Below are 15,296 nucleotides of genomic sequence, written 5' to 3'. Positions count from 1 at the left end.
TGTGGAGAGTTTTGAAATACTACGTAATTCCTGAGAAAATAGTAGATATGATTATAGCGCTTTATGAAGAATCGGAATGTTGCGTAAAGACCAAAAACGGTACAACCAGATTTTTCAAGATCATGTCTGGTGTTCGTCAAGGATGTGTACTTTCCCCCATGCTCTTTATAATTATAATGGATTATGCCCTGAGATTCGCATTGGGCTACGGGGTAAAAGTAAGCAACAAGCAAATGCTCGATCTGGACTTCGCGGACGACGTTGTCCTTCTCGAAGAGTCTAAAGAACGGTTGCAGCAGCTTGGCACGTAAAGATTTTTTCAACTGTCAATGTTGGAATGAACATAGACAAATTTAAAAACATTGAAAAAGATAGAATGTTACCAAAAATAAAACTAGGCTTGCGGTTCAAAGAGAAAGGGCCAGAATAGGAATGTGCAATTTACGTCAACGAAGGCGTGTCGAGGAACTACCAGAGCAACGTGAAACCAGACTTACTGCTGAAAGAAAAAGTAAAAAAAGAAGGTGTGTCGAGGAATCACAAGAGCAACCTGAAAACGACAAAAACTAAAGAAAAAGAAAGAAAAAAAACTAAAAAAGATACGAAGTAAAAAATGAAAAAACTTATTCAAAAAATTGAGGCTCTTTCAATTTTATTAGATTGTTTAAAATGTAAAAGAACTGGGAATTGCACAAATATTTCAATATATTTTGACAATAGATTAAAGTAATTCGAAAACCTTAAAACAGACACCCAACATTTTGAGGTTTACTATACTAAAAAAAAAAAAAAAAAAAAAAATAAAGGGACACAGGGACACAACTACAACGGGGACGCCGGGGGGCACAGGGGGATATATAAATGACGACGGGGACACAGAGAATGTTCGATTAGCAATCACCTTCAACAAAGCTCAAGGGCAATCATTAGAATCATGAGGTATAGACCTGACTACGGATTGTTTTTCCCAAGGACAATTATATGTTGCATGTCCAAGAGTCGGTAAACCTGACAATCTATTTATATGCACAGACAATGGGACAGCGAAGAATGTTGTATATTCGCAAGTTTTACGTAGTTAAAAACATATAATAAATATATATATATATATATATATATATATATATATATATATATATATATATATATATATATATATATATATATATATATGTATATATATATATAATATATATATATATATATATATATATATATATATATATATATATATATATATATATATATATATATATATATATATATATATATATATATATATATATATCTATATATATAAAAATAAGTTGTCTGTGGATGGATGGATGGATGTGTCAGGTGACGTCACCTGAAAAAACTGGATCAGGTGACGTCAAAACTGAAAAAACTAAAAAAAGGCAAAAACTACAAAAAAATCTAAAAACTAATAAAAAAAATAAAAAAGCTAAAAAACTAAAAAAACTATAAAGGTAAAAACCAATAAAAAACTAAAAAAAAAAAAACTGAAAAAACTAAAAAAAGGCAAAAACTACAAAAAAAACTAAAAACTAATAAAAAAAGTAAAAAAGCTAAAAAACTAAAAAAACTAAAAAAACTAAAAAAAGGTAAAAAACTAAAAAAAATAAAAAATTAAAAAAATACTAAAAAAAAGGAAAAAACTGAAAAATAAGCTAAAATAAAGGTAAAAACCAATAAAAAACTAAAAAGAAAAAAAGGAAAAAACTAATAAATGACGACACTCAAAGAGAAAGCGACCAGGACAAAAGGAATGTTCGATTAGCAATCAACAAAGCACCGGGACACAGGGAGTATAAATGACGACCAGGACATAAGTAAAAAAAAAAAAACTATCTATATATATAAAAATAAGTTGTCAAACTAAAAAAAGGCAAAAACTACAAAAAAAACTAAAAACTAATAAAAAAGCTAAAAACTAAAAAAACTAAAAAAAAAGGCAAAAACTACAAAAAAAACTAAAAACTAATAAAAAAAATAAAAAAGCTAAAAAACTAAAAAAACTAAAAAAACTAAAAAAAGGTAAAAAACTAAAAAAACTAAAAACTAAAAAAAACTAAAAAAAAGGAAAAAACTGAAAAATAAGCTAAAATAAAGGTAAAAACCAATAAAAAACTAAAAAAAAAACTGAAAAAACTAAAAAAAGGCAAAAACTACAAAAAAACTAAAAACTAATAAAAAAAAGTAAAAAAGCTAAAAAACTAAAAAAACTAAAAAAACTAAAAAAACTAAAAAAAGGTAAAAACTAAAAAAAATAAAAAATAAAAAAAAACTAAAAAAAGGAAAAAACTGAAAAATAAGCTAACATAAAGGTAAAAACCAATAAAAACTAAAAAGAAAAAAAGGAAAAAACTAAAAAAAATTTTCATCTAAAAAACTAAAAAAAACTAAAAAAGGTAAAAACTAAAAGAACTAAAAAGAAAAAAATAAATGACGACACTCAAAGAGAAAGCGACCAGGACAAAAGGAATGTTCGATTAGCAATCAACAAAGCACCGGGACATAGGGAGTATAAATGACGACCAGGACATAAGTAAAAAAAAAATTAACAAAACTAAAAAGAAGGTAAAAACTACAAAAAAAACTAAAAAGAAAAAAAAACTAAAAACTAATAAAAAAACTAAAAAATCTAAAAATCTAAATAAACTAAAAAAGAAAAAAAAAGGAAAAAAATAAAGGAGAAAAACAAAACTAAAAAACGAATGTATATACAGACCGGTACACCGGGATACAAATGACGACCGGGACACAGGGAATATAAATGACGACCGGGACACAGGGACACAACTACAACGGGGACACCGGGGGAAACAGGGGGATATAAATGACGACCGGGACAAAAAAACTAAAAAGAAAAAAAAACTAAAAACTAATAAAAAAACTAAAAAATCTAAAAATCTAAATAAGCTAAAAAAGAAAAAAAAAGGAAAAAAATAAAGGAGAAAAACAAAACTAAAAAACGAATGTATATACAGACCGGGACACCGGGATACAAATGACGACCGGGACACAGGGAATATAAATGACGACCGGGACACAGGGACACAACTACAACGGGGACACCGGGGGAAACAGGGGGATGTAAATGACGACCGGGACACCGGGACAGGGAATGGTCGATTAGCAATCACCATCAACAAAGCTCAAGGGCAATCATTAGAATCATGAGGTATAGATCTGAATACAGATTGTTTTCCCATGGACCATTATATGTTGCATGTTCAAGAGTCGGTAAACAATGGCGCGTAACTATTATGGCGCGTAACGACTTACGCGCGCGGGGGGGCTTGGGGGGGGCGCGAAGCGCCCCCACCAACTAGGTGTTGGGGTGCCGCGAAGCGCCACCCCAACAGCTAGTATATATATATATATATATTCACAGGTGGGACACAGGGACACAGCTACAATGGCGCGTAACGACTTACGCACGTGGCAGGGCTTGGGGGGGGGGGGCGCGAAGCGCTCCCACCAGCTGTTGGGGTGGCGCGTTAGTTAAAAACATACTACAATGGCGCGTAACAATGGCGCACAACTACAATGGCACGTAACTAATATGGCGCGTAACTAATATGGCACGTAACGTCATTAATGACGTAGTTCATTAATCTGAACTACGTCAGAATCTAAGCATTTTTTGTTAAACATCAGAAAATATAACTCATGTTTCCAAATGACGTCGTTTGGTGCCAAATCGAGAATCAAGATCAATTTATGCCTACTTTCAAAGTAAAAGGGCAAATTTATCATAGAGCAGGGTCCCTTCTACCATTCTCAGGTGAAAATCATAAATTTTTACAACTGTACTTCATCAGTGATAGCAATTCTGAATTGAATGCACGTTGCGAAATTTCTCCTGATGTTGAAAGGACTATCGTTTCCCAATTACAACATCTTTTCCACGAAAATAATAATTTAGTGCGTCTGTTCAAAACAGCAATCGATTTGATGCCTACTGATACGCATAAAATTGTTAATTCTGCTGATAAAACACCTACTGGCCAACATGTGCGTAGATACAATGCTCCAACTATCCAATAAGTCCGCATTAGTAGGCTGTTCCCAAGATTAGTAATAATAAAAAAAAAATAAAAAAAAAAAAAAAAATCCAGATTGATCATTGATTGTTGCTAACCAAGGAAAGTATAATAAGCAAGCAAAACTTCAATCCTCAGTACGTGTTCATTCTGTGTTTTTCCGTGACCTGTTTGCTTCAGATCTTTTCACTATTCTTAAGAAAAGTAATATGCATTTAAAAGGCAAAGTTATTAAAAATTTTTTAATTTGTTCTTTATCTTCCACCTTGGACAAACAAAAAATATTTTATGAGTAATTTAGGTATCTTTGGTATGGTTTCAAGGCAAAAGATACGGTGTAGGAAACCACCATTTTGTCCAATTTTTTCGTTGATGATGTATTTTTCACTTGTATTTTTACATAATTTGTCTATCTTTGCACTTTTTCTTATATATTTACGTTCTTTTTTGGAATCTTCGAAACTTATTTTTGTGGTTTCAAATAATACGGAGGTATATAAGAGTTAGGATTTTATAATTAGCTTTACTTTTAGTATTTTTAAAATTGATGGTTTCTGAAAACAAAATCATTTCTGATGTTCATTTACTTTAGACAATGGTTCTGTTTCGTCATCAATGACATAACCAGCTGAAGCTCTGTTTTGAGAAATATGGTATAAATAGTATTGTAAATTACCCTCGCATACCGTAATTCTAAAAACTGGCTGTCTAAGCTATAAATGAGACAATGTTAATCTTTTTATATGAAATACCTAAACATTTGAAAAAAGAACTCATTAATAGCAGACTAAACCTGTATCGAACCCGTCCTTAGGCCTTCTGCCTCATCCCGATCCACCACATTTTAGCAAAATTTTCTGTTATTACCTTTTTTGTGTTATTCGTCTGATTTGTTTTATTCTTTTACTTTAATCCCCCTTTTCCTTACCAAAACAAATTTGTTTATACTTAAATATATATCCTGAGAAATATATATCCTTGGACTTACCGATTGTTGCAACTTGAATGACATCAGATTCAAGCGGCTCAGAAGATCCTCCTAGCTCAAGATGAACTTTGACCTTGATTTCATATTTCCAATTGAACCAATTTGATTGTACTGTCAGAAGATGTTTCTGATTAACACTACTGAATGTGTCGTCTGGCTCTCGGAATTCTAATGAATCAAAGGCATTGTCAACTAGAGTCCATGGTACGTATGGGTAATAGTTACTAGAAGAGTAATATTTTACTATATAGCTAAAATATGGTTTACGCTATCAAAAGAATGATTAAGCTAAAGTGTAGCTGAAATTCTATGGGACAATAATAGCAGCCTCTTTACAGTACCAACAATAGTGAAAATAAATGCGACTTTTTTAATTTGTCACGAGAGATTTTTTACGGACAAAAATGGCTACCGAATTTGATTAATTAATATTGATTATATACTTACACGGTTCGGTGTTGCAACATTGACGAAAATATTGTAATCACCTAAACACTTCACTAATCTGAAGCGTTAAAACGGGAGCGAAAAATAGGTAAAAACAAGCTAAAAACATGGTACCAAACAGCTTAAGAAAATATAAATATGAGTGTGTGAAAAAAGAAGTGAGAAAGAGAGTTTGAGTTTCTGATTGGGGGAGTGTGTGTATGAGTGAGAACAACGTTGCCAATTATGTAAATGGAAATTATATTAAATATATTTTTTTATTTTTTTAAATAATAGCGGCCGAAAATCCAAAAAGGAAAGAAAAAGAACAGGAATGAAATTTAAAAATGGGGCCGTGCCGTCACTTCAGCTTATTTGATATGGTTGCCATTGAAATATGGCTACCATAAGCGGAGAGTTCCTGTAACGGGAGGACGTCCTCTCTGGGGAAGTTTTTTTTGCATTTTGGTAAAAAAAAAATTAAGAAGCTGTAGTTGTCTTTGGGAATGACAAGATTGTTAATGTTTGAATTCTTAAAAACGAAAAGCCCGACAAAAATTAACTAATTAATTTTGATTATTTACTTTCACGGTTCAGTGTTGCAACATAAACGAAAATGTGGTACGCTCCTAAGAACTTGATACCTTTGAAGCGTAAAAAAAAATATTAGTGAAAAATCAGCAAAAAATAAGCAATCAGCTTAAAAAGGTGTAGTTGTCTAGGTTGTCTTTCCAACTACAACGGAAAGTTAAATTAGAAATTTAACTAATTGATTTTGATTATTTACTTTCACGGTTCAGTGTCCTAACATTGACGAAAATGTAGTGTGCTCTTAAGCACTTCACGATTTTGAAGCGTAAGAAAAAACGTAAGTGAAATATCAGCAAAAAATAAGCTAAAAAAATATTGGACAAAATAGCTTAAGAAGGTGTGGTTGTCATAGGGAGAACTATAGCAGAAAGTTAAATTAGAAATTTAACAAATTAATTTCGATTGTTTACTTTTATTGGTCAGTGTGGCAACATTGACAAAAATGTGGCACACTCCAAGTAATTCATAATTCTGAAGCGTAAGTTTTACGTTTTTACATTTTGAAAAAACGTAAGTGAAAAATCAGCAAAAAAATAAGCTAAAAAATATTCGACAAAACACCTTAAGAAGGTGTAGTTGTCTTAGGGAGAACTACAACGGAAAGTTAAATTAGAAATTTAACAAATTAATCTCAATTATTTACTTTCACAGGTCAGTGTGGCAGCATTGACAAAATTTTGTATACTCCTAAGTAATTCATAATTTTGAAGCGTAAGAAAAAGTGTAAGTGGAAAATCAGCAAAAATTCAGCTAAAAAAATATTGGTCAAAACAGCTTAAGAAAGTGTAGTTGTCTAAGGGAGAATTACAACGGAAAGTTAAATTGGAAATTTAACAAATTAATTTCGAGTATTTACTTTCAATGGTCAGTATGGCAAGATTGACAAAAATGTGGCATACTCCTAAGCAATTCATAATTTTGAAGCGTAAAAAAAAACGTAAGTGAAAAATCAGCGAAAAATAAGCTAAAAAAATATTCGACAAAACACCCTAAGAAGGTGTAGTTGTCTTAGGATTGGTGTAGTTGACAACGGAAAGTTAAATTAGAAATTTAACAAATTAATTTCGATTATTTACTTGCAATGGTCAGTATGGCAACATTGACAAAAATGTAGTAAACTCCTAAGTAATTCATAATTTTGAAGCGTAAGAAAAAACGTAAATGAAAAATCAGCAAAAAATAAGCTAAAAAATGTGGTACAAAACAACTTAAGAATGTGTAGTCGTCTTAGGAAGAACGACAATGGAAAGTTAAATGAGAAATTTAGCAAATTAATTTCGATTATTAACTTTCACAGCGCAGCTTGGCAACATTGACCAAAAATAAGGTATACTCCTAAGTGATTCATAATTTTGAAGCGTAAGAAAACCTAGGTGAAAAATTAACAAAAAAAGCTAAAAAATATTCGACAAAACAGCTTAAAAACAGTGTAGTTGTCTTACACAGTTAGTGTAGTTTGCAGTGTAGTTAGTTGTCAAACATTTACAATCTTTAAGATGAATATGATTGTAAAAAATCTCTCGTGACAATATATATATATATATATATATATATATATATATATATATATATATATATATATATATATATATATATATATATATATATATATATATATATAATATATATATATATATATATATATATATATATATATATATATATATATATATATATATATATATATATATATATAATATATATATATATATATATATATATATATATATATGTATATATATATAATATATATATATATATATATATATATATATATATATATATATATATATATATATATATATATATATATATATATATATATATATATATATATATATATATATATATATATATATATATATATATATATATATATATATATATATATATATATATATATATATATATATTCTCTCTCTCACACACACAAATGGGTTTTTCATAATATAGCTAATTTCATATTGTTTAAAAACAAAGAAATATCATCCTTGCGTAAGCTCTTTATTAATTAACTTATCATTTAACCTACACCTGCGGTATCGTTCAATTTTATCCATTTTCTTTTATACATCAGAATTCAGTCGAAATTGGATGTAGTGTCGTGCGTTACATATGTTCAACGGCTGATTCCGACATTTTAAATGTGAAGTTGAAAAACGCACGCTAAGAAAAAAGTAGATATAACCATTTTTGTGTTTTTAGTTTTGAAATTCTTGGATTGGGTGTTAGATTGACGTTGTATTTTATATTATTAATCTCTCTGTCTGTCTTTTGGTGTGTCTCTTTGTCTCTATGTATCTCTCCCACAAATACACACAAAAAGGTTATTAGTAATATTATCAAAATAGAGCTATTTCAATCAGGGTTGCCACTCCTAGTAATTTATCACTATTTCTAATGATTTTCCTGTTGTCTTAACAATACTAATCACTAAATCAGCTCAAAAATCACTAAATTATTGAAGAAGATCACTAAGTCAACCAAAAAATCATTAGAACCTAGTGTTTTTCACCAGATGGGAACCCTGGTTTCAATCTCCTTTAAGATATCATCCACAATGTTAAGCTCGTTTCATCCAAGTGCACTTTGAAAAATAAATACGGTAAATTTTATTCTCATCAAAACTTAATGACTACTTACATGCGTCTGTAAAGTATTTCTGTGTATCCTTTGAGACCAAGATAGAGTGTGGGTATCTCATACTTAATCTCAATGGTTGTGGAGTTGAAGGCAACACCCTCGAGGTTCGTCACTGCTTTTGCTGTTGTGTTTTGCTCTATCTCTAAAACTTCTGGTCTACTTAAACCTTGAAAAAAAAAGAAGTTAAGATTTATTTTGTGCCTGGGAGTCTGCAGTTAAAATTTTCCTTTATTGATGTCCTATTCCCCAAAGTTATAATTTAGCCAGTGATTTTGAGAAGAGGGGAATAACATTAGAGCAAAAAAGAAAATATATCAACTTAATTTGACAAAATTTAAGCGGTATTTTTCTTCTTGGTAGGTTTGCTGTCATTATAGGAGTTATGTTCAGCATAAAGATGTCCATATAATGCTAACTTTTTCCATTATAGATTAAAGAAAAAAAAATCTTCCTTTCTCATTTCATCTTGAAGATTCCTTTCAATTTTAATTTTTCGAAGGAATAACAAGTAGAACTTCTTGTTTGCATATAACTCCAGTTTATATTTTTCTTCTCTGTGTACGTGTTTAAATTTAAAAAAACCTTTCCGCTCCACTTCACCATTTTTTTTTTTCAAATATGATTGGGAGTATTTCATGTCTAAAAGTTAATATATTTTTTTTTTCTTTACTGAAGGATTCCAATATGAGAGTAAAGTAAGTCTATAAGCATTTCCAAGATTTCCGATTTTCCCATCCTACTCCCCCTAATGTCAACAGGTCCGGTCAGGATTTAAAATAAGAGCTCTGAGACCTGATTTCCTTCTAAATATCAAATTTCATTAAGATCCAGTCATCCGTTCTTAAGTTACAAATACCTCAATTTTTCTAACTTTTCCAAAAAAAACAACCCTCGGGTCCCCCAAAGAGAGTGGATTCAGTCTGTCTATGTCAATCACGTATGTCGGACTTGTGCTTATTCTTCTCACCAAGTTTCATCCCGATCTCTCCACTCTCAGCATTTTCCAAGATTTTCGGTTTCCAAGATTTCTGTTTCCCCCTCCAACCCCCTAAGTCCGTGGATCCGATTAGAATTTAAAATGGAGCATCTGAAACATAAGATCTTTCTATATATCAATTTTCATTAGCATCCTATCACCCATTCGTAAGATAAAGATACCTCAATTTTCACGTTTTCCAAGATTTCCGGTTTCCCCTCCAACCCACCCCAATGTCACCGGATCTGGTGAGAATTTGATATAACAGCTTTAAAGCACCATATCCATCTAAATATCAAATTTCAATAAAATATGATTACCCGTTCGTAAGTTACAAATACCTCATTTTTTCTAATTTTTCCAAACTACACCCCCCCCCCCCATCTCCACCAAAGAAAGTGGATCTGGTCCGATTATGTCAGTCACGAATCTTGCACTTGGGCTTATTCTTCCCACGATGTTTCATCCTGATCTTTCCGCTTTAAGCCTTTTCCAAGATTTCCGGTTCCCCCCTCGCCCCAATGACATTGGATCCAGTCGGGATTTAAAATGAGATATCTGAGTTACGAGGTCCTACTAAATATGAAATTTCATTAAGATCCGATCACTTCTTCGTAAGTTAAAAATACCTCATTTATTCCATTTTTTCAGAATTAACCCTCCCCCTAACTCCCCCAAAGAGAGCAGATCCATTCCAGTGATGTCAATTACATATCTAGGACTTCTGCTTATTTTTCCCACCAATTTTCGTCCCGATCCCTCCACTCTAAGCGTTTTCCAAGATTTTAGGTCCCCCCAACTCCTCCCAATGTCACTGGACCCGGTCGGGACTTATGATAAGAGCTCTGAGACACGATATCCTTCCAAACACCAAATTTCATTAAGATCCAATCACTCCTTCATAAGTAAAAATACCTCATTTTTCCTAATTTTTCAGAATTAACCCCCCCTCCCAACTCTCCCAAAGAAAGCGGATCTGTTTCGGCTATGTCAATCACGTATCTAGGACCTGTGCTTATTTTCCCCACCAAGTTTCATCCCGATCCCTACACTCTAAGCGTTTTCCAAGATTTTTGGTCCCCCCCACCCGTTCTCCCCAATATCACCAGATCCAGTCAGGATTTCAAACAATAGCTCTGAGACACGATATCCTTCCAAACATCGAATTTCATTAGGATCCGATCATCCGTTCATAAGTTAAAAATACTTCATTTTTTCTAATTTTTCCGATTTAACACTGTTTTATTTCTGTCAGTGACAATGCATGTATAACGACAATTAAATAAAAAAAAACTAGTTTTTTTAATTTAAAGTAAGGAGCGACATTAAAACTTGAAACGAACAGAAAGTACTCCGTATATGAAATGGGTTGTCTCCTTCGCAATCCCTCGCTCTTTACGCTAGAGCTTTTAATTGTTTTTAAAAGTAGAATTGTGGCAAAGAGTCAAACTTTAGCGTAAAGAGCGAGGGATTGCGGAGGGGACAACCCATTTCATATACGGAGTAATTTCTGTTCGGCTTGAGTTTTAATGTCGCTCCTTACTTTCAGTTAGAAAAACTATTTTTTTTTTATTTAACTTCTGAAAGTGTTTGAATTAATGCATGTTTGATTTTGGCTCTCCGCACATAAATTATTAAAATAAAATTTGTATATTAATTCTTTTTTTGGCTGAATGACTTTTTCTTAGTTTTGATCAGACGATTTTGAAAGATAAAGGGGTGGGGAAGGACGCATAGTTTCCCTCCAATTTTTCGGTTACTTAAAAAGGCAACTAGAACTTCTAATTTTTAACGAACTTTTTTATTAGTATAAAATATACGTAACTTAGAATTAACTTACGTAACACGCTTTTATATTCTTATTATTTTATTATGTATAAGAGGGGGTTTTTACCCTCGTTAATACCTCGCTCTTTACACTAAATCGTAAGTTTAGTCCTAATTCTTTAAGAATGACCCCTGAATTAGAAAGGCCGTATAATAAATAGTTGAAATTACAAAAAATACTTTAGCATAAAGAGCGAGGTATTAATCTTCTCCTAAATACCTCGCTCTTTATGCTAAAGTGTTTTTTAGAACCCCTCAGATGCGTAATAATCTCTGTTCGTTTTAAGTTTCAATGCTACTCCTTACTTTCAATTGAAAAAACGTTTTCAGGTTTATTTTTTCATTGTTTTTTTTACAGTAATGTTAGAAAATCCTGCGCCCCCCGTGACTCATTCCTTCAAGGAAATATCCTTCCAAGTAGCCCCTTCCCCTTAACCCCACCCTCTAAACCAAAAAAAAATCCCCCTGAAAACGTCTGAATACTTCCCAATAACCATTACTGTACGTAAACACTGGTCAAAGTTTGTAACTTGCAGTCCGTACCCCAGGGATTGAGGGGGAGAAACTCATTCCTAAAGACATAGTGATTATGGTTTTCGACTAAGTGGAACAAAATGGCTATCTTAAAATTTTGATCCGTTGAACTTAGGAAAAAAGTGAGCGTGGGAGGGGGCCTAGGTGCCCTCCAAATTTTAGTCACTTAAAAAGGGCAATATAAATTTTCATTTCCGTTAGAATGAGCCCTCTTGCGACATTCTAGGACCACTTGGTCAATACGATGACCCCTGGGAAAAAAAACAAAACAAATACAAAAAAACAAATAAACACGCACCCGTGATTTGTTTTCTGGCAAAAAAAAAATAAAATACGAAATTCCACATTTTTGTAGATAGAAGCTTGAAACTTCTACAGTAGGGTTCTCTGATACGCCGAATTCAATGATGTGATTTTTGTTATGATTCTATGACTTTTAGGAGGCGTTTCCGCCTATTTTCCAAAATGAGGCAAATTTTCTCAGGCTTGTAACTTTTGATGACAAAGACTAAATTTTATGAAACTTATATATTTAGAATCAAAATGAAAATCTGATTCTTTTGATGTATCTTTTTGCATCAAAAGTCCATTTTTTAAGAGTTTTGTTTACTATTGAGCCGGGTCGCTCCTTACAGTAATTAGCAGTAATTAAATGAAGTAAATGGACAAAGTAAATAGATTGGACAAAGTAAATAGATTGTTGCTATTACTTTAGGACAGGGCTAACATACGGTAAAAAAGATCACTAGATTCTTGAAAAATAATTACTAAATCAGCACATAAATCACTAGATTATAGACTAGAAATCACTAGAAACCACTAGATTTATAATACTCTACTAGTCCACTTTTCTAGAACCACTATAAATCCTACTAGTCCACTTTTTTCCCATACTCAATCCTGATTGTAACTTCCATCATCAAAACCATTCTGCAATCAGATTTTGTGCATAAGACTTTTATTTTCTTACAAAATAAATGTCATCCTCGTTATTGGTTGAAGCCAGTGCATTTTTTTTAGAAACATTAATTTTAAATCTATATCCACAAAATGAGTTTTTCAGAGAAAAGAAAAGAACTCCATTAAATAAAAAAAGAACCCAACTAAAATAAAATAATCTGCCAAGCGTAAAACTACCACAGATCAGCATCAGTAAATAAATGAAACCCAAAAAAGAACAAAAATCACAATGAATAACTGAGTCAAACTCAAAAACCCAATGAAGGCCAGAACATAATTTGTATTTTAAAGCAAAAAAATGAAATGAATGTGCACTGTCAGCTTAATTTTAACACTTAAAATTTTTGAACACTTAAATTTTTTCATCAAGTTTCGGTGGCAATAGAAGTAGTTGTAGTGTTAGTATTTTATTAGTAGTAGTAGTAGCAGTAGCAGCAGCAGTATTAATAGCGGTAGGACATATGCATATTGCTGTTTGGTCAGTTGAACATCACTTTCATGATTCTCAAAAGTTTCACCTTGACACGTTAAACCGTTCCAAAAATATTGTTGATGTGCACTTTTTATACCCTTTTGACACGCTTTTCAGCTTAATACTCTAAGCCTTACAAGTTGATGCAATTGGATTAGTTTAGTAGCATTAGTAGCAAAAGTAAAAGTAGCAGTAGTATAAGTGTTAGGTTAATATGCATACATTACCGTTTTACCACAGATCTTCCCCTTTAAGTATTCTCCAAAGTTTCAACATAAAAACCAAATCAGTTTTTCAGATACATCCTTTTGACAATCTGCGTGCTCTTAGTGTGATTTGAATTAGTTCAAATTCCCCCTAAATATTCTGTCGACTTTTCACCTTCATATGTGTAGCTTCAAAGTAGTAGTGGTAGTAATAGGAACAATAGTAGCAGTAATAGTGCATAAATGTTACGTCCCCTGAGGGCGGTTTGGTCCTAACTAAGGTTTTCAAAATTTGAACGGGGCCTAAAGCACATTGATTTGTTTTCCCCACTAGATCTGGTGAGAAAGTTGAAAGTTGAAGCTGAAAGCAAGAAAGATACATCCTTTTAATGTCCTGCAAATGACCCAGTCAAAGTTCTTTGACTTTCGAAAGCCAGCATACGTTGGTACCGTATTCAAAGGTAAAACAACTTGAGTTCTGTCACGATAACGCTAAGAGAGTTTGGTTCAAAACCTCCTTCTCTGGAGACTCACAAATGGCTACTATATTACCAGAATGTACTTCGGTTAAAAAGTGTCCCAACACTTTGGCTATCTATGTTGTTGAATGTCTTGTTTTGCTCAAACTTAGTGGCAAAAAGATTGATCTACCTGTAGCGAAAATCAAAGATGTCAAGTATATCCTGAAGTTCATCCCCAACGAACACCAGGAGTATTTTGAAACCGAGATTGAACAGCACTACAAGACCAAGGGGAATACTGAATGTTTGAAAGCCTCTTCGTCTGCGTAAGATCCATGTCCAGAGGAGGATTCCACTGAAGCAAAATGGCGGCTGGCAAAGAAACTCAACAAAATAAACGTTTCTGAAGTTTTTTGTAATTTTTATACTTTTTCAAATAGTATTGCTGCATCAAAACTCGTTTGTCGTATCTTCATGAAATCCTCAGTTTAAAAAGTGGAATGGCATCGATTTTTTTTTTTTTTAATTAACTAATGAAATGTAGAAAATGTCAAAATTCACAACATTTGACTTAGCCCTGGAAAAGGAGTGCAACTTCCAATATTACTTCAGAATTTCTCACCTTCTCAAATCCAAACAGTCATATAATATAGTCATGTTTCAAAGAGTTCGTGGTAACAATTTTTATGCTGATTTTAAATATGTAAGTTTCATCAAGCTTAGTCTTACCCTTCAAATGCTACTAGCCTAGGAAAATGTGCCTCACTTCTGAAAAAAAAGGGGAAATAACCATTGAAAGTCATAGAATCTTAATGAAAATCACACCATCAGATTCAGCGTATCAGAAAACCCAACTGGAGACGTTTCAAGCACCTATCTATTAAATGTATTTTTTTTTGTCAGAAGAAAGATCACGGATGCTTGTTTATGTGTTTTTTGTTTTATTTTTTTTTCCGGGGGGATCAAATCAATTCAGTTGTCCTAGAATATTCCGAAAAGGCCTATTAGAATGGACATTAAAAGTTATAGTGCCTTTTTTATGTGTCCAGCCAATTATGGGGCAACTAGGCCCCCTCCCACGCTCAAATTTTCCAGAAATCACCGGATAAAAATTTTAAGATAGCCATTTTCTTAAACATAGTCGAAAAATCTAATAACTGTGT

At 32.2% G+C, this 15,296-nt stretch overlaps 1 protein-coding gene across 1 annotated transcript in view; it reads right to left on the bottom strand.

The window, feature by feature from the left end:
* Window positions 1-15,296, bottom strand: part of LOC136042236 (cuticlin-4-like) — a 67,028-nt gene that overhangs the window by 37,437 nt on the left and 14,295 nt on the right. The window contains exons 2-3 of the mRNA XM_065727173.1: window positions 8,698-8,863; window positions 5,038-5,261 (exon numbers count right to left, since the gene is read on the bottom strand). Of these exons, the coding sequence (XP_065583245.1) occupies window positions 5,038-5,261; window positions 8,698-8,863 (390 nt within the window). The remainder of the gene's footprint in view (window positions 1-5,037; window positions 5,262-8,697; window positions 8,864-15,296) is intronic.

The sequence above is a fragment of the Artemia franciscana genome, unplaced genomic scaffold, assembly GCF_032884065.1.
Source record: "Artemia franciscana unplaced genomic scaffold, ASM3288406v1 PGA_scaffold_89, whole genome shotgun sequence".
In the NCBI taxonomy this organism is placed as follows: Eukaryota; Metazoa; Arthropoda; class Branchiopoda; order Anostraca; family Artemiidae; genus Artemia; species Artemia franciscana.
Note: the sequence above shows the minus strand (reverse complement) of the source record. Positions and strands in the feature narration are given on the sequence as shown.